The 23698-nt window shown below is 44.8% G+C and overlaps 1 protein-coding gene across 1 annotated transcript in view; it reads left to right on the plus strand.

The window, feature by feature from the left end:
- Positions 1-2038: 2038 nt before the first annotated feature.
- Positions 2039-23698, plus strand: part of LOC309558695 (cyclic nucleotide-binding domain-containing protein 2-like) — a gene marked incomplete at both ends in the record, with an annotated part of 51794 nt that continues 30134 nt past the window's right edge. The window contains 6 exons of the mRNA XM_082261753.1: positions 2039-2056; positions 5203-5355; positions 6153-6206; positions 10723-10886; positions 18917-19073; positions 22399-22550. Of these exons, the coding sequence (XP_082117879.1) occupies positions 2039-2056; positions 5203-5355; positions 6153-6206; positions 10723-10886; positions 18917-19073; positions 22399-22550 (698 nt within the window). The remainder of the gene's footprint in view (positions 2057-5202; positions 5356-6152; positions 6207-10722; positions 10887-18916; positions 19074-22398; positions 22551-23698) is intronic.

The following is a 23698-nucleotide window of genomic DNA, read 5'->3' on the forward strand; positions in this document are numbered from 1 at the left end:
CATTGAGTAGGTCGCCCTTCTGCCACCAAAACAGCCCTGACCCATGAAAGAGGAGTTCCAGCTGTGGCATTAAAAATTAAAAGTCAGAAGCTACAAATACTGTGGCTGCTGACTTTTAACCACTTCTGGACCGGAAGGTTTTACCCCCAGGCCATTTTTTGTGATTCGGCACTGTGTTACTTTAATGGACAATTGCGCGGTCGTGCGACGCTGTACCCAATTAAAACGGATGTCCTTTTTTTCCCACACATAGAGCTTTCTTTGGGTGGTATTCATTACCTGTGCGATTTTTATTTTTGCGCTATAAACAAAAAAAGAGTGACAATTCTGACTAAAAAACAATATTTTTCACATTCTGCTATATGACATTCCCAATTAACAAAATGTAAAAAATCTAATTTTTTCATCATTTTAGGGCAATTTATATTCTGCTACATATTTTTGGTAAAAAAAAAAAAAAATCCCAATAAACATATTTTGATTGATTTGTGCAAAGGTTATCGCGTTTACAAACTAAGGGAATTTTTTTTTTTTTACTAGTAATGGCGGCGATCTGCGATTTTTAGTGGGACTGCGACATTGCGGTGGACAGATCGGACCCCTAACTTACATTTTTGACACTTTTGGGGGGACCAGTGACATTACTACAGTAATCAGTGCTAAAAAAAAATGTGCACTGTTACTGTAATAATGACACTGGCAGGGAAGGGGTTAACCCAGGGGCGATCAAAGGGTTAAGTGTAAGCCTAGGGAGTGTTTTCTAACTGTGAGGGGGGGGGGGCTTGTGGAATCAACATAGAGACCTGTGATCCTAAATAGGAGGATCGCAGGCGCTCTGTGTGCATTCCAGAGAGAACAACGGTCTGCTGTGTTTACAACAGCAGACACTCGTTCTCTCTCCACTGGGAGCGATTGCAGGTGCCCGGCGGCAATCGCGGCTGCCAGCCCCATGGATCAGCTTCCCTGCTGCCCAATGAGGTTACGTGCGCCCCCAGGAGTGCTCCCGTGAACCGACATACCCATACGTCGATTTGCGAAGCCGAGCCAGCCTGCCGCAGTATTTCTGTGGTGGGCGGTCGACAAGTGGTTAATATATATATAGACACTTACCTGTCCAGGGAGCCTGCGATGTCAGCACCCCAGACGATTTTCGGATCAGCAGGCAGGTGCTGCGCCACCATTCGCTGTAAGAGAAACTGGTAATGAAGCCTTTTGGGTTCACAGCTGGCTTCCTACTCTGCATGCGCGAAGTGCGCTGCACATTCTGATTGGCTCGGCGGCAGGGGAAGGAGAAACTGTCTCCCCGAAGTGGGGAAGGGTACCTGTTAAAAACAGGAACCTGTCCCCCCCCTGCAAGGTGCCAAATGTGGAACCGGAGGGGGGAGGAAGCAAATGAGCGGAAGTTTCACTTTTGTGTGGAACTTTGCTTTAAGACATGACTCCACTAGACGAAGCATAACACCGGCTCTGCCAGCTTGCTTTCCTCATATAGTGCATCTCTGTGCCATCCCTTCTCCAGGTAAGTGACATACACACCAAGCCATCCCCATAATGTAAAAGAAAATGTGATCCACCAGACCAGGCCACCTGCTTTCATTGCCTCTTGGTCCATGTCCAATGCCAGCACAGGCACCCTGACCGGTTGGCGGCTCTGCAGCCCCACACATAAACTGTGAACCACCATTAACTTTTTCAGCAATTTGAGCTACAGTGGCTGTTCTATTGGATCGGACTACATGGGCCAGTCTTCGCTCCCTACGTGCATCAATGTGCCATGACCCTGTCGCCGGTTTTCCTTCTTTAGACCGCTTTTGGTAGGTCCTGATCACTCCAGACCAAAAATTCCACGAGAGCTGCAGATTTGGAGATGCTCTGATCCAGTTGTCTAGAAATTACAATTTGGCTCTGGTCAAAGTCACTTTTGACACATAAACTTCAGGGACAACATGTTTACTTGCTGCCTAATATATACCAGCCACATCAGATGCCATTTTATCTAGATAATCAATGGTATTCACTTTACCTGTCAGTGGTCGTAATGTTACAGCTGATCAGGGTAAATGGAGAATTTGAGGCAGAAAATATGATATACCTTATTTCCTGTAACAGAGACAATAATCTTTAAAGAGGAGTTCCGTGCCCCCCCCAAAAAAAAATATAAAAATAAAAGTCAGCAGCTACAGGTACTGTAGCTGCTGACTTTTACTATCAGGGAACTTACCTGTCCAGGCATCCAGCAGTGTCCTCACCCGAGCCAATTCTTGAATCAGCTCTCGGGTGCTGGCGCTGCCATCTTGGGTAAGGGAAACAGGCAGTGAAGCCTTGCGGCTTCACAGCTGGTTTCCTACTGCGCATGCACAAATCATGCCACACTTTGTGAATGGGCCGGCTGCAGGGGGAAGCAAACTTTCTGCTCACTTCGCCACAGAAAAGTGAGCCAGTAGTGGGAGCGGGTACCTGCCAAAACCAGGTACCCTCTCCCCCCCCCCACAAAAGGTGCCATATGTGCTAGCGGAGGGGGAGGGGGGGGGGGGTAGAAAAGCTAGGCTCCCCCTTTTGGGTGGAGCTCCGCTTTAAAGTGACATTAACCTAGCAATTCTAAAATTATATTCAGGTATGTGTTCATACCTCAAAAAGTACCTTCTATTGCTCTCAGCCTCCTCCAAATCTCCAAATTACTTTTTTTTGCTGCTGCTACGATCCAACTCCCTGTTAGAGGGTGGCTACATTTATTCCCCATGGTCCCTCTGTATGTAGCAACATAGCCATTCTCTCTTGCTCGCTTCCGATTGATTGACTATGGAATTTGTAGTGTGCATAGAACAGTGCACATGACTGCAGCAAGCACTGCTCGTTCCAAACAGAAGTCAGAGGGAAAGGGTGAGGTTCAAGAACTCACAGAGGACGTTACAAGGAGGCAGAAAGACACCATAGGGAAACAATTTCATGAAATATAGACTACAGGTCCATTAGGAAGCGCATGTGTATGGATTATTTTTGAGAATAAGGACTTTGTTTAGTGTCAATTTTAAATGGGCCATTTGGTTAAAAAAAAAAGTTTGAGGCATACAGCTAGCTACAGCTAGGCCTACACTATATTACCAAAAGTATTGGGATGCCTGCCTTTACACGCACATAAACTTTAAAGTGTTTGTTACCCTAAAAAAAAAAAAATAGAGATCCTGTTTTCTTATAGCAGGTTAAGCAGTACAGTGCTTGTGCTGTCTAACTTGCCCCTTTGGAAACTGTAAAAAACCTGGCTGATCCTGCCACTTCCTGTGTCCCTCTTTCTGTGCTGACCATGATAATCATGGCTAATGAGCCCTGACCACCGTGGTCAGCCTGTGTGCCTCCGTCATCCATAGCATCCATAGCTCTCCTCTCTGCTCTCCCCCCTCCCCTCCCTGCCTGTCAGCTCCGTGTGTCTTTGTCTCTGTCCCCCCCCCCCCCCACCTGCTGCTGATAATAAACCAATCAAATGTCACTGCCAGCCACTCTTAAAGCGGGGTTCCGGCCACAAATACGACATAATCGATTTTGTGGCCATCCGCTTCCTATTTGTCACCTGAAAAAGAAATGGATATATAGAGATATACTCACCTTTCTTTCACTTCCTCCCTCGGCGGCCACGGTCCGCGCCGTCACTTCCGGTTTGCAATGATTCCTGGGAGCTGAATGTCATCGCTCCCAGGATTCAATGCGCCGGCACCGGCCTTGCTCATCACTTCCGGTGCGGCGCCGCATTCCCTGCTAAACAGCTTCTGGGCATGCCCAGAAGCTGTGGAGGAATGCGGCGCCACACCAGAAGTGACGAGCAGGGCCGGTGCCGGCGCATTCTGGGAGAAGAGGACACGGAAGAGGACGCAGAATAGGATCGCGCTGGCTTCAGCTGCCCACATCCGAGATGGCAACCCTGGAGAAGAAATTTTAAAGGTAAGTATTTCTTCTTGCAGGTAAGTGCGACCCGGGACAGTACAGAGGCTATCCATTGTGGAATGTACTAGCCCTGACTGTTCCGGGGGTATTTTTATTGAAAAAAATTTTTGTGGCCGGAACTCCGCTTTAAGCTCATATCTTGCACTGTATAACTACTTGTAAGAAACGATGCCTCTAAATACCTTTTTGAGAAGTGTCTTTAGGTCTGTCACATGACTCCCGGCCGCTGTAATACTACAAACCAGGGCTACAGCAGGAGGAGCTGAGCGGCTTCGTGTGACCGGCCTAAAGACACTTTTCAAAAAATTATTTAGAGGCATTGTTTCATACAAATAGTTATACAATGCAGGATAGGAGATTAAAAGAGAGGGGCTGGCAGCAAGGCAATAGTTTAGGTTACAAACCCTTTAATGGCATTCCAGTCTTCGTCTGTAGGGTTCAATATTGAGTTGGCCCACCCTTTGCAACTATAACAGCTTCAACTCTTCTGGGAAGGCTGTCCGCAAGGCTTAGGAGTGTGTCTATGGAAATGTTTGACCAGATTTCCAGGAAGTGCATTTGTGAGGTCAGGCACTGATGCTGGACGAGAAGGCCTGGCTCGCATTCTGCACTCTAAACCAAGCCATTTGGTGGAGGAGAGATTATGGTGCGGGGTTGTTTTTCAAGGGTTGGGCTTGGCCCCTTAGTTCCAGTGAAGGTAACTCTTAAGGTGTCAGCATACCAAGACATTTTGGACAATTTCATGCTCCTAACTTTGTGGGAACAGTTTGGGGATGGCCCCTTCCTGTTCCAACATGACTGCACACCAGTGCACAAAGCAAGGTCCATAAACATATGGATGAGCGAGTTTGGGGTAGAGGAACTTGACTGACCTACACACCCCATAGAACACCTTTGGGATGAATTAGAGTGGAGACTGCGAGCCAGGCCTTCTTGTCCATCATCAGTTCCTGACCTCACAAATGTGCTTCTGAAAGAATGGTCAAACATTCCCATAGACACACTCCTAAACCTTGTGGACAGCCTTCTTGGAAGAGTTAAAGCTGGTATAGCTGCAAAGGGTGAGCCAACTCAATATTGAACCCTACAGGCAAAGACTGGGATACCATTAAATTCCATGTGCTTTTCAAGGCAGGCGTCCCAATACTTTTGGGAATATAGTGTATGTTATACTGTATTAAATGTCTAACTTCCATTTCTCAAATAATAATAGGAGAATGGCTCTATAGCCCATCCATATAATCTGTGTGGTTATTCCATTTTTAGGTTATTTTCGTATTGCAGATGTTTAAAAGGCTTGCAGAAGAAATCAGAATTAAATGCAGAGTATGTAAGACTTTTCGCCAGCAGCTGAAAGAACCCATAGACTTTCTGATCTCAATGACTGTAGAAGACAAAAAAGCAATAACCATGGAAGAAGTAAGTCATGGCTTTGCCTTTGTTTTATCATTCTGTAATTAGCCCTAAAGTACTTTTAGCCCAGGTTCACACTGAGGCCATTTTGAAATCATGCAATTTCAAGCCAGCATTTCAGTCCAACTTCTGGGGCGATTTTTTTAGACATCTGTGCGGATACCTGCACAGATGTTTATGGAAATCGCCCCCTGAAGTCGCTAAAAGTAGTACAGAAACTACTTTTGGGAATCGGTGCGGCACCGCAAAGTTGGCATTGCACCGATTCGGACAGTGCGATTTCTGGATATTGGCTCCGATATGACATGCAATTTGACATGTCAAATCGCATGTCAAACCGGACCAATGTGAGCGTGGGCTAAGGGCCAATTCACATTTCTACAGTAGGTTGCCGGCATTCATTTTGAATAGGCTTCCAACACCCCTCAACAGACAAATGAACCTTTTTTGCCAACGATCGCACCACAACCCATGGTATGTGCATTGTGTTGTGTTGCCATGCGTTGGCAGCTACTGTAATTGTGCTTTGGGGTGCCATTCACAATGAATTCACACACAGAGCTGAACATTGACATGCATTTTAATACACGTTACTGCAATGCAATCATCTAAATGGGCCCAAAATGTTTATGACAAAAGTTGATGTGCGCTGCATTACAATAGGTACTTCATTCAGTTAACTTGTTTATTTCGCAGACGTATTTGTAAATATAGAATATATTTTCTTAATAACACCACAATAAATAAGCATCTTTTATTCAGATAAAACAAAGATAAAATAATTTTGCTAATCTTAATTTTAGGAAAGTAAGCAAGACAAAATGAAGTTTGATCCCACACTTTTTAAGGCCAGACAGGTAAAATATTCATCAAATGTATTTATCATGACTTTTAATGCAGTTCCATGTACATTATCATGCTTTTTTCATGCATTATCCCCAACCATGTATTTTCATGCACTGTCATTTTCATTGGCACATCAAAAACTAAACAATACATATCAAAAGCTACTCATTCACTCCCTAGTTATTTCTCGCCTCGACTATTGCAACTCCCTTCTCATAGGCCTACCACTTCATAGGTTATCCCCTCTTCAGTCTATCATGAACGCTGCTGCCAGGCTTATCCACCTTACCAACCGCTCAGCGTCTGCCTCCCCTCTCTGCCAATCCCTACTCTGGCTCCCGATTGCCCAGCGAATTAAATTCAAAATACTAACCAAAACATACAAAGCCATTCACAACTCTGCCCCGAGCTACATCACCAATTTTGTCTCCAAATATCATCCAAACCATCCTCTCTGCTCCTCTCAAGACCTCCTACTCTCAAGCTCCCTTGTCTCCTCCTCCCATACTCATCTCCAGGATTTCTCCAGGGCCTCTCCCATCCTCTGGAACGCTCTACCTCAACCTGTACGGCTATCTCCTACTCTAGCTGCTTTCAGGTGATCCCTGAAAACTCATCTCTTCAGGGAAGCCTATCACACCGCCAACTAATCTGCCATCAGCTCATTCCCCACTCTTACCTCTTGTAACACCTGCCCCACCCCATTAGATTGTAAGCTCTACTGAGCAGGGCCCTCTAAATCCTCTTGTATTTTATTGTATTGTATATGTACTGTCTCCCTCTAATATTGTAAAGCGCTGCGTAAATTGCTGGCGCTGTAGAAATCCATAATAATAACAATAATAATAATCAATATATTGCACAGATGTGATCTAGTACTATTTAAAACAATTGCTAAACTATGTACTGTACGTGCATTGATTTGCATTAAAACAAATAGATGTAAATGAGCCTTCCCATTTACAGTACAACTTTGCATTGGATGGCACACATTTTAATGCCATGAACGCATATAAACAGGTAAAGCCATTGTTTTAAATTGTACTAATTCACATTAATGTGACATGCATTAGAAAAAAATGCTTATGGCTGTTTTTTTTTGGATTTTTGGTGTGTCAATGTGCTTGGAAGATCCTATTGATGATGATGGCAATGTATTAAAATGTTACTTCCACAAATATAAGTGTAGCACCCTCCGAGGTAGGTGCAAGGGAGAAAGTATAGTTTGAGCTTTGTCTGCTTACCAGAAGAGCTGCAGGTAAATCTATATTGTTCTCTGCCTACCAGAGAGCAGGATCTGTTAGTGAGGTCTGCTCGTTGTTCTCAGAGTGCAACTCATTCTGTCTAGAGAGTGTTTCACACTGGTCCAATAGGGAGGCATGTTGCACAGTGGGAGGAAACCTGACGAATGGGTGCATGGGTTTTTGATACAGTCCTGATGATTGGCAGAGGGAAAGTAGCCTCGGTACATGTTGGGATACTGTTTAAAAGCCAGGAGCACATGTGCTCGAGGTCTTCGTTGGGGAGTGGAGTCCCATGGGGGGGGGGGTGGCTGCCTCCTCCTCTGTAGAGGTGCCATGCGGCCTCAGGGGTCGTCCTGAGGGCTGGAGGAGCTGAACCCAGAGGTCAAGGGAAGCTGACTGAGAGAGTAGACAATTGAGGATCTCTCTGCAGTACAGTGAGTACAGAAACTCGTGTCAAGGAGCCTGACCTGAGGGGGGCCTGCTCCTAGGATAGTCAGTGGACGGGTGTCAGCTGAGAGGGGATACTAGTGGGAGTGTCCTGAAGATAAGATATCAATCACCAAGTCGTCTTATTAGAGAGTAAAGAGAGCAAGAAACTTAACCCCATCTACACTTGTGGCAGTGTGGATTAGCAGCCTGGCCGTTCCTGATCACTAAGGAAGTTCTGAAGATAGAAGTCCTCATTTATGTGAATAGTCCAGTTGGAGTATCCCACTAGTCCCTTCTCCTATCCCAATTACAAAATAAACAACAAAAAAACCAACACCCTTTTTTCTGTGAAGAGCCAACAGGAGCAAAGAGGGATTCAAGAACTCGATCTACTTATAACCGTGTGTTGGTAACCAGGGGAGCCCGCAGAGTTAATATCCAGCAGTCCCTGCATATTAGCCTAGTCTGCCTATTAGATCCAGAACCCTAAAATTAAAGTGGCTATTTTACTTGTCCTCTGTACAAGAGAAGGGAAAACTGAGTGATGGTAATCAATATATTTTGGACAACCATTAAAATATTTTAGGGCTGCTTGACAGAAATACTCAGACTGCCAGCTGTGTACAAAACATTTCAATATTGGAAGCACTGTATAAATCAAAAGGTTCCAAAGGCACTTGCATTTTGCTGAAAAACCTCAAGCAGCTATAAGCCTTTGGAATTTAGGGCACATTCACACCACCACATTGTATTGCGTTGCAGTTCATTTTTACCATGGGCTGAATTGCCTTTTGTTTTCATTTTTTTTTTTTACTACCCTGCAGGATATTCTGTTGTATCATGCTGCAAAAAAAAAAAATGCAACCTGTCCTATTGTTTTCAGCACATATTAACACAGATTAGTGCATTTATGTGAACAAAGACAGTAGGACCTTGGTTTGGGACTGCATTGGGCAACACAGCCAAATGCCCAGTGCAGCTGAATCCCGGTGGTGTGAATCAGCCCTCCCTAATCCTGGGTTTACACATATGTGAATTGGATGCAAGTTTTACCGCATCCAATTCGCATGACAGGAGAGTGTGACCGACTCTCAATGAAGCCACGGTTCGAATTTAGAAAGGGTCCTGTGCGTCTTTGGTTCCAATTCAGGTGCAAATTCAGGCATTCATTCGGACCTGATTCTCACCTGAATCGGTGAACAGGAACACACCGGACCCCCTGCTGTAAAACCACGGCCGCAGCATGTGTGAACCCAGCCTAAAGGCCCGTACACGCGTGCAGATTGTCGGCCGGAACGATCGGCCGATTTTCGGCTTGTTAGTATGATGCTTCCGACAGCGCACTTTCGGCTGAAAAGAATCTGTCGTGCAAGCATTAAAATTTTTGTTGTCCAACACCAGGATGGCCGATTGTTCGCCAGTCAATACAGAATTCGGCCCGACAGACAGCAGATTTTCAAGACTGGGCATGCTCAGAAAAGAAAAGAAAACAGGAAAGTGAACCATCACATGACATCACTTTTGCAGTCGGCTGTTGTTGCCCGACAAAATTCCTGTGCAGTCTTTTGCACTTTTCAACAGACAAGACAGCCCTCAGACAAAAGACGGCCGATCGTTCGGCCGACGATCGGTACGTGTGTACGGGGCTTTACACCATATCGCTCTGCAGATTTTCATTAATTAAAGCTCCATGACACAGGGCTTAAAAAAAATGTCACTTCCCTTGGCAGAAAAAAAACACTCTTATAGAGTATTTTTGTACATGTTTGGGCGCCTTTAGGAGTGTTTGGCATTTTTTGTGCCAGAAAGCTCCAATCACAAATGCAAACCAGAGCCAAATTTTAAGCCAGTGTGCATGGACCCAAAGGCACATTGCTGCTCTTAGTGTCTCCAATAGAGATAGGCCCAAGCCTGCCATCGTTAATCATAGGCACACTGAGACATGTACCCGAACTGTGCAGCTGCAGACCGTGGAATGTCTCAGTGTCTGTGATTAGCAGTGTGTAGTGTTGGCTTCCTTGCGGGATTGGGCACATGGGAACTCAAACACATTCGAGCCCATCTCAGGCTCCAGTAAGTTTGAAAGCAATCATAATCTATGTAGAACTGAGGAAACATGTCATATGAGCTGCATCACTGCGCCTTGTGGTCATATTCAGAGGTAAGTGGAAGTTACCAGTGGGAGAGTACCAGGGTGGGTTGGCATCAAAAGTATAAGATTGGGAAACACAAAATGAACAGAGCACTATTGGAGCCCTATACTACCATGTCTAAACAAGGATTTGGATTAGTTAGGTATAGCTTTTTAAATGTTTGCTAATATATTCATTTATTTTTTAAATTAAAACAATTAGGGCAGGAAACAGAACTTGTTAATACAGGCTTATGCCCCGTACACACGCATCGATAGTTGGCCGTGAATTTTCGGCCAACGTCCGATCGGCTGATTTTTGGCTTGTTAGTATAATGCTTTCGACAACTGACTCCGACTTTTCGGCCGAAAAAAATCTGGTGTGCTGGCTATAAAATTTTTGTTGGCCGTCAACACAACGGTCGATTTTCCGTCAGTCAGTACAGATTTCGGCAGACAAAAATCTGATGAGCAAGACTGGGCATGCTCAGAGAAGAAAAAACACATGGAAAGTAAACCAGCACATGACATCACTTCTGAAGTAGATTTTTGTTGGCCGAGAAAATTAGTGTGCAGTCTAGGCACATTCCAACCAACAAAACACAACACTGGACAAAAGACGGCCGATCGGTCGGCCGATAATCGTTGCGTGTGTACGAGGCATTAAAGAGTTCTACATTTCTTGCAGCAAAATAACCAGTTCGCTCTTCTAATTACCAACAGGATCGCTTCCCTTGGACAGCTGAGTTAATTGTTTCAAAAAAGCCTGAGTTGAGAACAAACGGTGAAATCCAGTACTTGTGCAGTTTACTGCGGACTCTACAAAGCTTTCAGCGATATAGCAGACATCTTCAGATGCTTCTGGCCAAGGTTTTCCGGTTTGAGAGGTGAAATGTGTTTTAGGCTAGTCCACTATGTACATTATAGTGGTGCAGTTTTAAGATGTCACTGAGTCTTAGGCAAGGTGAAATAACTATTTAAGACTGTTAGGGACTCGGGAGTAACTTTTCTTTTTATTTTGCATCATTGGTATTAGTGGGAAGAATAGTGCCCCATTGTTGGTTTCAATGGAAGGAACAGTGCTCCTTTTTTGGTGTCAGTGGAAGGAATAGTGTTCCAACATTTATATTAGAGGGAGGAATTATGCCCCTATTGTTGGTGTCAGTTGGAGAAATAGTGCCTCCAACTAGAAATAGAAGAAATAGCATTCTATAATTTATATCAGTGGGAGGAATTATGCCCTTGTTGTTGGTATTAGTGGGAGGAAATATACCCTATCGTTGGCTTCAGTGGAAAAAATGGTGCCTTGTCATTGGTGTCAATCAGAGGAATAGTTTCCCCAGGGCCAGATAATGGAAGCAAACGGCCATAGTGGGAGGATCCCTGCTCTACTACATAGTGAGGGCGATTTAAGAAAATGGGTGCACACAGTAGCTGGTGCAGATGTGCATAGTAACCAATTAGCTTCTAGGTCTTATTGTCAAAGCTTAATTGAACAAGCTGAAGTTAGAAGCTGATTGGTTACTATGCACAGCTGCACCAGATTCTGTGTGCACCAGTTTTAGTAAATCTCCTTCCCACTTACTTCATAGAAAATTAATATTTAAATATTTGAATGAGGTTTAACCTCCCTGGCGGTCTGATTATGTCCAGATTTCTGTGCTAAAAGCGGTACATTCTTTTGCATGGAAATCTGTTGTTTTACATTTTAAAACTCACCTTCCCCAGCGTTCCTCCGCCGTCCTCCCACTGTCCTCCCGCCAATTTAAAAAATGTAAATACACCAAATTACATGATACAAAGTTGTGATCCTAACGGATTACACTGTATCATGCCATTTCACCACAGGATTGCGCCATGTTTCCAGTGCCCTGCCTGTGCTTTTCCAGTTCTTTGTCCCTGGAAAATTGAGAATGACCATGGCATCCAAAAAGCGTTCTTTTTGGGGCAAAAGCACTTTTAGACGAACTGGAAAACATCAACAGTGAAACTGAGTTACTTGAAGAACTGAACGATAACGATTCATGGGAAAATTCGTCATCAGGTACGGAAAGTGACGACAGTGATGATTCTGATGTCTCTTTCTGGCACATCGCTCCGTTGGAAATTGTGAAGAATCATTTGATATACTTCCCAAATTCCATAAGCTATGTGCCAGAAAGAGACATCGGAATCGTCACTGTCGTCACTTTCCGTACCTGATGACGAATTTTCCCACGAATCGCTATCGCTTAGTTCTTCAAATAACTCTGCTTCGCTACCGCTGTTTTCCAGTACGTCTAAAAGCGCTTTTGTGCAAAAAGAACGCTTTTTGGACACCATGATCGTTAAAAAATTTCCAGGCACAAAGCACTGGAAAAGCACAGGCAGGGCACTGGAAAAGTCACCAGGTGCAATCCTGTGGTGAAATGGCATGTTACAGTGTAATCCATTAGGATCACAGTTTTGTATCATGTCATTTGTGTATTTACACTTTTGAATTTGCCACTGGTTCCACCCTCCCTCCCCCCCCCTGCATCACAACGCTCGCATGGAAGGGAACCGGAAGGCAAGTGTCGGCATTGGCAGTGCACAGAGCGGGGAGAGAGTGTGAGGACGGTAGGGAGGATGGCGGGGGATCGCAGGGAAGGTGAGTAACATTCTGGGGTAATCCCGAGTGTGGCTCGGGGTTACCGCTTTTGGTACTGAAAGTTAACCCCGAGCCACACTCAGGAATACCACCAGGGGGGTTAAGAAACAAGCCAATGTAATGGTCTAGGTCAGTGATGGCGAACCTTGGCACCCCAGATGTTTTGGAACTACATTTCCCATGAGTTTCATGAACCTTGCAGTGTGGTTGAGCATCATGGGAAATGTAGTTCCAAAACATCTGGGGTACCAAGGTTCGCCATCACTGGTCTAGGTTAAAGAATATGTATACTTTTTATTTATATTTTGGAATATTTGTGTAATAGAGATCAACTTCTTGCAATTCATGTTTTCAATATGTGCTTGTAAGTATGTATAGTTCAGGGTTCGTACGGTCCTTGAAAACCTGGAAAAGTTTTGGAATTTGGAGATGACACTTTCCAGGCCTGGAAAGGTCATGGAAACTTAGAATTCCACTAAGGTTTTGGAAAAGTCATAGAAATATATACTGGGGAGGAGCGGGGAGCGGATGCTTAAAGTTTAATTTATTATTTTATTCCGTAATGTTTAATAAATTATTGCCAGTGCCACATACTATTTGCCTTCCGGGTCCGCAGTATGCCCGTGCGCTGTCACTGGCCAGCAGCAGCCGAGGAGATGATCGTGAACCAATCACTGGCAGCGGGGAGGGCCGGCCGCGGTTTGCTTGGATGTGACTGGCCAGCAGCAGCAATAACAGCCGGGAGATAACAAACCAATCACAGGCAGCGGAAGCGTCACTGGAGGGCGGGCCGGCCGCATGAACGTGATGATGACGCGGAAGGGGGCGGTAACCGCTTCGGTCACCGCACCCCTGCGTCATCACGTTCATTCTCCCGGCCCGCCCTCCAGTGACGCTTCCGCTGCCTGTGATTGGTTTGTTATCTCCCGGCTGTTATTGCTGCTGCTGGCCAGTAACAGTGTCTCCAGGCAAACCGCGGCCGGCCCTCGCCGCTGCCAGTGATTGGTTCACGATCATCTCCTCGGCTGCTGCTGGCCAGTGACTGACAGTAGGGCAAACTGCGGACCCGGAAGGACACCTACCTGTGATGTCCGCAGCCTCTGACTACCTCCTGTATCATGTCCGCAGCCTCTGACCACCTCCTGTATCATGTCCGCAGCCTCTGACCACCTCCTGTATCATGTCCGCAGCCTCTGACCACCTCCTGTATCATGTCCGCAGCCTCTGACCACCTCCTGTATCATGTCCGCAGCCTCTGACCTCCTCCTGTATCATGTCCGCAGCCTCTGACCACCTCCTGTATCATGTCTGCAGTCTCTAACCACCTCCTGTATCATGTCTGCAGCCTCTGACCACCTCCTGTATCATGTCCGCAGCCTCTGACCACCTCCTGTATCATGTCCGCAGCCTCTGACCACCTCCTGTATCGTGTCTGCAGTCTCTGACCTTCTCTTGTATCATGTCCACAGCCTCTGACCACCTCCTGTATCATGTCTGCAGTCTCTGACCACCTCCTGTACCATGTCTGCAGTCTCTGACCACCTCCTGTATCATGTCTGCAGTCTCTGACCACCTCCTGTATCATGTCTGCAGTCTCTGACCACCTCCTGTATCATGTCTGCAGTCTCTGACCACCTCCTGTATCATGTCCGCAGCCTCTGACCTTCTCCTGTATCATGTCCGCTAAATGTACAGTGTGTGTCGTAAAACGTTTGACATTTCGAACATGGGAGAGGCAGCGCTGTCTAGCCACGCTAAAGGTGCAAAGCACCAGTCTGCAGCTGCGTGCTTGACAGCTTCCAATCCGATCGCTGGCTTTTTCACCCGTGCGCCTGAAGTGACACCGGCTCCCAGCTGCGGCAGCGGTGCTTCCATCTCATCCACTGTAAAACAAGGGACCATTTTGAATCACGCTGTATCCAGAAACGAAACCCTAACTGCAGAGGTACTGTACACTACAAAGATTGTCATTTATTTTAGTAAAAGTATGCTGGGTGTGACATAGATTTTCTTCTTATTTAACATGTATACATTTACGTGAAGTCATGGAAAAGTCATGGAATTTTATTGGTGAAAATGTGTATGAACCCTGATAGTTCTATGTATGCAGGTGGGCAGCCATTTTACTTTGCTTCTTGCTTTGCAGTGCTACACAACGGTTGTGCCCTACTGCTCTTTCTCACAACACAAATCTAAAGCAGCCTATAGATTACTTGATTTTCTTTCCTTCCACCACTTTGGAAGGATAAATTTGTTAGCCTTTTGTTTCTCTGAACTAAACAAATTTCCAGTAATTTCCCTGCAGAATTCTCTGACTAGCTTTACATTTGCCATGCTTGTCAAGGACTCCTCAAAGGTTCCCCCAATTCTTTTACCTGCTTTCACCCTCCTTGATATGCACCAGCCAGTGAATGTGCCTGTATTCACACAATGGGGTTGATTTACTAAAGTCATATAGAATGTGCACTTTACAAGTGCAGTTGCTCCAGAGCTTAGTAAATTAGGCACATTTTTACTTTGCAAAGAATACCCAATAATGTGCAAGGAAAACTAAAAAAAAAACTGCATTTTGCTTGCACATAATTAGATGATGGAAGCCAGCAGAGTTTCTGCTCATTTACTAAGTTCTGGAGCAACTGTTCTTGCAGAGTGCAACTGCACTTTGCAAAATGTACATTCTATTTTCCTTTAGTAAATCAACCCCAATGTTATATAGATCCCTGGGATTTGCAGAGACAGCATTTGTCTGATCACATTTAGACAGACAGAAATGTACATAATGAACAGAGAAAAGCAGCAAATGCCCTTCTTTTTCCCTTCATTCCTTTCATCTCTGTTTCTTCCTGGCTACAAAAGGAGCTCTGTGCCTGCACACCCAATAGGTTTTTCATCAGGTCCTGTTCATCCTTACATTGCTCTCTTTTCTTTACTTCTCTACTGAGTATTAAGTCTCTTTGTGAACATTCCCCTATTTGGGGTCACAAGAAATAATCACACTATTGCTGCCGATACCTGTCAGCATAATCTTCCCAGCTAGAAATCAACATATCTTTTGTTTCATTTTTCCCGTGTTATTGTAATTTTTTATTTGTAAAGTATCGGTTACCGAAAAATCTTAAAAATAGGCCTAACAGCACAACAGGTGTCTCACTTAGGGGTACTGTCACTTTAAGGGCAAAATAAAAGGATCTTTGACGGCCCATCTCTTCTGTTACTGATACTTTTGCCTATCATTTGCATGCCGTAACCCTGAATATAAAGCCCTATGTAAGCTCAGTGCTGAACACAATAGAAACGTGGTGCTCACTGCTCACCTTTGTTTCCTTATAGGAAGACACAGACTAGTTAGTGTTAAGAGAGGTTGGCCCAAGAGATCTCACTGTGCTGTCACTCTGAATAAAATAATTGTTCTAATTCTTTTATTCAATGTATTTCAAAAAAAGATTCAAAAGTTCAATGGCACTCGCAGCCTTTTTTCAGATGTGGCAAAAGTTAAAAACATTTACAAGCTATTTTGCTTTTTGCACCTATATTCTGAGGGAAAAAAATCCCTGGTTGTGATAGCAGCTGAACGTGCCTGGAGCACAGCTGGTAGTGAATGAGCAGCAGTAGTGAGGACTACGATTATGCTGGTGTTTATGTATTTCTATGAGGGGCTCTGTGATTAGCTGGATGTTGGTTCTGAAGCACAAGTCCCTGCCCGACTCCTGTCTTATCTAGAACAGTGGTCCTCAACCCTGGCCTACAGGGCCCACTAACAGGCCAGGTTTGCAAGATAACTGAAATACATCCCAGGTGATATCATTTGCTGCTCAGTGATTGCAGTACTCTAGTCTGCATCTCCCCAAGGTAATACTTAAAATCTGGCCTGTTAGTGGGCCCTAAGGACCGGAGTTGAGGACCACTGATCTAGAACATTCATCTTCCCGCTGAGGCGATACCCTCTGCCACATTGTGCTCCACTCAGTGCTAGAGGGGCTCTGTGATTAGCTGGATGTTGGCGACAGTCAGAACACAAGTCCCTGCCCCACTCCTGTCCTATCTAGAACATTATTCTTCCTGCTAAGGTGAGACCCTCCATCATAATGTGCTCCACTCTATGCTAGAGGGTCTCTGTGATTAGCTGAATGTTGGCGACAAAACACAAGTCCCTGCCCCACTCCTGTCCTATCTAGAACATTATTTTTCCTGCTAAGGTGAAACCCTCCACCATAATGTGCTCCACTCTATGCTAGAGGGTCTCTGTGATTAGCTGAATGTTGGCGACAAAACACAAGTCCGTGCTTCACTCCTTTCCTATTATAGAACATTATTCATCCAGCTAAGGTGAGACCCTCCGCCATAATGTGCTCCACTCTATGCTAGAGGGTCTCTGTGATTAGCTGGATGTTGGCGACAGTCAGAACACAAGTCCCTGCCCCACTCCTGTCCTATCTAGAACATTATTCTTCCTGCTAAGGTGAGACCCTCCATCATAATGTGCTCCACTCTATGCTAGAGGGTCTCTGTGATTAGCTGAATGTTGGCGACAAAGCACAAGTCTCTGCCCCACTTCTTTCCTTTTGAGAGCATTATTCTTCCAACTAAGGTGATACCCTCCGTCATATTGTGCTCCACTTTATGCTAGAGGGTCTCTGTGACTGGCTGAATGTTGGCGACAAGTCGCTGCCCCACTTCTTCCCTATCTGATATCCTCCATTATATTGTGCCCCAATAAAAAATTAAATACTTTAGCTGCTGACTTTTAATATTAGGACACTTACCTTTCCACAAATCCAATGGTATCTTCACCCCAGCTGATTTTTCAGTCGGCTTTTGGGTGCTGCCATCCCCCCTAAGGGAACCTGGCAGTAAAGTCTTGCGGCTTCACAGCCAGTTACCTACTGCGCATGCACGAAGTGCGCTGTGCTTTCTGAATGGCCCAGCGGCAGGGAAAGGAGGAGGGGGGCCGAACGTCTGGGTGACTTTGCAGCGAGTTAAGCTAGAAGTGGGAGCGGGTACCAAACAAGCGGAGCTTCCCCTGTTAGGTGGTGCTCTGCTTTAACTCTTTACACCTCTTTTGGGACTTCTGCCCTGAGCAGGACTTTGGCTGTTTTGACAACATCTGGATAAGTGTGGGGTACTTGGCTCCGATGCCCTATCTTCCCAAATGCTCCTCCCCCACCTGGCTTATATATGGGCCCTGACTCCCCTATGACATCACATCACTACAGGAAGGATTTCTCTTAAAAGGGAAGCTATCACGTGTTAGTAAATTTTCTTTTACTATACTATTTTAAGACAGAGCCACCCTGTGGCAGACTAGCTAACTGCACCTGCTTCACATTGGCAATGATGGCTCTGGATGAATGAGCAATAATGTTCTGCTTTGCATTTGTATCTCAGTTCAATCATGTGTTCACAGATAGTGCCATCCCAGCAGAGGGGAGACTGGGCAGGAAGCAGGCACACATTGCACTCACTTAAGAGGAGGGAGGAGAAGGGCAAATGGGGCCTGCTCAGAGAGAATCTCTTCCCAATACTATGGACAGGGGCTGACTGGCAACTTTTGGCCCAGGGGGCAAGTACAAACCAGAACCCCATGGTGCAGCGACTCTGCCCCCCTCCCACTTCCCAGCCTCCTCCTGACCCCCATTCCAAGCTGAAGCTCCGCTACAGGTACTCTTTACTCACCAGCCGAATCCATGTTCCCAGCCTGGTCAGCAGGGGTGGTTGGGGGGAGCTGGGAAAGCTCGGTCGGGGCTGGCCAGGGGAGGAGAGTCTCCAGAGGGGTATGGAACTGGCCTCTGCTCAAACACAGTTTACACCATCCATGCTGGGGTGGGAGGCCTACGCTCTGTCCTTCATCCCACACTTAGTAGGTCAGCGGCAGGGTATTTTTACTTCCCTTCACCAGGAATTCTTTAGGCATGTCTGTGGCAGACGTGTTGCAGCCTTTTTATGGGGCATCAGAGCAGCCCGGGGGGCAATTGCTCCCCTGCCCCCTGGCCCAGTCCTCCCCTGACTATGGGAAGTGTCAAATCCTTAGAAAAGTTTATTCAACTTTTCTCATAGTAGGTTTGGTAAGGGAGCTCAACCAGGATTGTGAAGGTGCCTACAAACCTACAAATATTATAAACGGGCTAATGTTCTTTTATGTCTGTAGCACATTGCTCTTTACTGAACAATTTTACCTTATTATACCATTCTTTCCAAATTTTAACACAGCACTGTACATCAAGCACAAATCACAGACATTTTTTTCTTTAATTTTTATTGTAAATGTTAGCACTCACTTTTTACCATCAGGTTCGGACGTCGAAGGGTGATCATCAAAAAGGGTCATATTGGAAGCAGCTTCTACTTCATATACTCTGGCTCTGTTGCCATTTGCAGTGATGAGGATGGTAACAGCATTTTTCTAGATCAAGAACCTTACCTGCTGCATAAAGGAGATAAATTTGGGGTGAGAAATCTCTGGTGACATCAATGATTTTGTAGACTTCAAATTTATTTTGTAATTTTATACTTTTAATATCATTATGCAATCTTTATACTATTATGGGGCTAATAATAAAAGAGCAGTTCACACAGTGCCGGATGTTTGGTTGTAGGAGCAAAGGGATGAGGCACAAGGAGGTGCAGAGATGTCAGCACAGTGCTGGCAGTGGTTAGCACTTCCTATCTATTTACCCACTTGACCTCCCGATGGTTTTACCCCCTTCATGACCAGCCCATTTTTTTGCGATATGGCACTTATTTTAATTGACAATTGCACGGTCGTGCAACACCGTACCCAAGTAAAATTTATGTCCTTTTTTTCCCACAAATAGAGCTTTCTTTTGGTGGTATTTGATCACCTCTGCAGTTTTTATTTTTTGCGCTATAAACAAAAAAAGGCCGATGATTTTGAAAAAAAAAAACAATATTTTTTATTTTCTGCTAAAAAAACATCCAATAAAAATGTAAAAAATCGAATTTCTTTATAAATTTAGGTCAAAAGGTATTCTGCTACATATTTTTGGTAAAAAATCCCAATAAGCATATATTGATTGGTTTGCGCAAAAGTTATACCGTTCAAAAACTACTGTATATATTTATGGAATTTTTATTTATTTATTTTACTATTAATGGCGGCGATCAGCAACTTATTGCGGGACTGCAATATTGCAGCGGACAAATCAGACACCTAACTGACACTTTTGACACTTTTTCGGGAATAAGTGACACCAATACAGTGAGCAGTGCTAAAAATAGGCACTGTCACTGTACTAATGACACTGTCAGGGAAAGGGGATAATATCTAGGGCGATCAAGGGGTTAATTGTGTGGCTAACATGTTTTTACTAAGCAATGTGCTGTTTTTTACTTCCTATTTTGCAGGAAGAAAAATATAGCACATTGCTGCTGTCAGAAGAGAATCCTGTGTTTGTTGCCTACACAGGGCTCTCTTTGGTAATCTCCGGTGCCGATTGTCGAGTGCCAGGGGTCCGTGCTACTGCCAATTGCAGCACAGCCGGGGCAGCACCAGTTTTAGTAAAACCCCCCCAGGAAGTCAGGAGTCCTGTCAAGGCTGCTGAGAGCCAGCTCCATGCTGTTAGAGAGGTAATGGACCCTCTGTGTTGCAAGGTGTATGTAGGCTCTAAAGAGGGCTGAGATGCATTGTCCAAGGAACCACATGGTGCTCACCAAAGCAACCTGCAAGTGTTGATGGGCTTTATGCTTATGCTTACCAGGTTACAGACTTTGGTTAATCTGTCACAGCTGACAGCAATGGAAATGGAAAAGCCACACCTCAGCTAAGAAATTCAGATTTATTGCAGTAAAAGTCAGGAGAACAGTCCAAAAAGTAACCAATGTGTTTGGGGTTCATGATTGCCCCATCATCCAGGCGAGTGACTCACTAAAGGAATTGAGAGGAAAAATGTAGTGTGTTATGTAGACCACCTGCCCACCTTGAGGCAAATGAGAAGAAAAATGTAGCACACAGAGTGTGTTGCTCGCTGCAAAGTCAAAAGTGGGTGTGGTCAATAAAGTGGGTGTTGCTTCACAGTGTATGACTTATAGTGTTCCATCTTCCCTCCTGTGCTTTCTATAGTTTAGAAAAAATAGGGCATAGGAATAAAGTAGGCCCCAGCATGTGTCAGGGCAAGCAAAAACCCCCAGCAATAACTGTCAGCAAGTGATTAACCCCCAACAAATGTAAGGGTAAGGAATAACCCACAGCAAATGCCAGGGCAAGCAATAACCCCCAGTTCAATAATCAACCCTAGCACAATAATTAACCACAGTACAATAAAAAAACCCAGCAGAAATAATAGACCCCACCAATAATAACCCCCCAGCAATAAAAAAATTGCTGCAACAATAATACATCCCCACTATCCTCAGCAATAATAGACCCCCACTTTCCCCAGAAATTGTGTCTCTCAAATTTATTAGGACATCTCCTGTGCTGATACACTATTTTTTTCTTTGGTAGGGTATTATTGACTGCTTGTATCCAGTATTCCAGTGTGGGTGGAAGTGGACAGTTCCACTTTTGAGCAACCCATTTTCAGGTCAGAAATAGGAGTATGATCATTGTTATGTAACCTTCCTCATCCAGAAGGCCTAGAATACACAATTTAGGGTTAGGAGTCAGGGCTGTATAATGGCACTTTTCCACTGCAAGTACCGGCTCGGCTCTACTCGGCCCTGCTTGGCCCGGTTTGCTTTTCCACTGCTGGTACCGCATGGTACGTTGTTGGAACAGTTCGGTACGGTTTGGTATGGTTTGCTTTTCCACTAAAGTAGTACTAAAGTTAAGTGGGTGGGATAACAACAATTCTCTGACCAATCAGTGGCTAGTAGTGACTGCATGCAAAGGATTGTGGGATATGGTACCGGTATGGTACCTCTTGGAACCACAGTCGAGGTGGTACTGTTTTAGAGAGCCGTACCGTTCGGTTCCATGCAGTGGAAAAGCGCCGCCGTACCGTACCGAACCGTTCCTACACCGTACCATGCGGTACCAGCAGTGGAAAAGCACAAAAGCGAACCGAACCGTTCGGTTCCATGCAGTGGAAAAGCGCCATAAAACACTCCATTAATGGTGTCAACAACATCTTTCGCAGCTGGCACAGAGCGCATATGTCTCTTCTGCCCCATGCATGTTGTTTTTGCAGGATGCAATATGATAATGTATTATATTAGGAATAATACTTTTTATATTGCGTATAAAATTATATGGATGTCACAGAATTTGGTAGACCCTACGCTGCTAAGGACAACAGCCAGTAACAAGTGGGATAAATACTAGAGTGGTCCATGTCCTCACAAGGAGGATTAGCGCAAAAGACAGTTGCAGATTCAGCAGACTATTGGCCAGTTTAGGTGCAGACAGGTTGCAGAAAGGTGTAATGATGGACAATAGCTGAGGAAGCAGGCCAGTGATCAGGGTAACCACAGACAAGCCAAGTACAAATACAGCCCAAATAATACACAGAAGTCTAGGCAGATAGATACAGTATACCTCTTTCCAGGGCATGAGCAAACAGAGAAAACAGACAAACCTGCGGAGCAGGCTTGAAGTTCTGGCCTCACTAAAAAGGACAATAATGAGAACAGGCAAGTAGCCATCAATAGATGGGGAAGGTTCAAGGCTAAACGTTACAATGGGTATGTTGAATTGTAAGATATTAAATAAAGATGTACTGTATACAGTATATGTATGTATATTATGGATATGCTAATAAGGCTATTTTTATAGTAGACTTTAATAATGCAGTGTAGATTTGCCTAAATTTCAGGATATTGCATTATTGAAAGGCCAGAGAAGGAATGCCACAGTGGTCTGCACATCTGAAACTGAATTTTTAGTGGTGGACAAGAAAGATTTCTTTGCAAATAAACTGGATGAAGAATTGTACAAAGAATTTAAATACCGTTTTGACTATTTCAGGTTAGAGCTGAGTTACCCAAACTGTCTTCTGTTTTGTACCCACATCACAGACTTTGCAACAGCAAGGATCAGTACCACCATCATGTCCTACACTTTGGAAATACAGAATTTTCACAAAACATTTGGTGAAGGCATTAAGGTGGCATAGGAGGAAGGTCATTTGTCTTAGATCACTAGGAAAGCCTCCATAGTGTCCAATGCACAACACAAAATTTGTATTTGCCTAAGGGCCTATGGTTACAAATCTCTGATGTATTTCTGTTATTAGTGCTTTCTGATTGGTGTTTTAGCTTTACCAAAGTTATGTGTAATAAACATCAAAGGATCGGCAATGGTGACAGTACTCACTGATGGTTTGCTCAGAGTAATACTTCTTTTTAATCTTGCATGCTGTGTTTTGTCTGCTTCCAGAACTGTGACAATGTCTACTGAACCTGCATCAACAATGGTTCTGTCAGACACTGTTAGACATCCTAACAGCACAAAATAAAAAAGTGCATAAACAAAATGTTTTTGAATGCCAGCTTTAAACCTCCCTCCTGTGAACTACAAAGTGAAACGTGTTTGTGGAATGCCTTAAGGCAGGGGTGCCCAACCTTTTGAAGAGCGAGGGCCACTTAAGCGACTTGGTAACCGGTCGCGTGCCACAATGAGTGGAGGGGGCGGATAACAGGTCCGTGTCCGCTCCGCCTTTGCGGAGCGGACACGGACTAAGCCCGCTCTACTCTATGAACCATCTGATCTGCCCAGATGGAAGGGAACGGATCCCCTTCTGTTTTAGCGGATCAGAAATGCAGGTAGGCGGGTGTAAATGGACACAAGTCTGTTTACATCTGCTGCTCCACATTGGTGAATGGAGGGTTTGATTGGGTCTGCCTGAAATAACAAACCAGGGCCTAAGCCTAAGCACAGTGCACCTACGGATCAGTGTAAAAGCAGCCCAGTAACCACTGCAGAAGAGATATGTCCATATATACACTGTGATTTTAGAATATAATGTAGCACCCTCCTAGGAAGGTGCTTGGAAAAGCATAGTTTTTGCTCTGCCTGCTTATCAGGAGAGCCTGATCACTAGTTAGAACCGGTTACATGTGTCCATGTGTGATTCACTTGGTCTCTTGGTCTGAGGGAGTGTTCCCACTGTATCC

The sequence above is a fragment of the Pelophylax lessonae genome (assembly GCF_965119305.1).
Source record: "Pelophylax lessonae genome assembly, chromosome: 6".
NCBI lineage: Eukaryota > Metazoa > Chordata > Amphibia > Anura > Ranidae > Pelophylax > Pelophylax lessonae.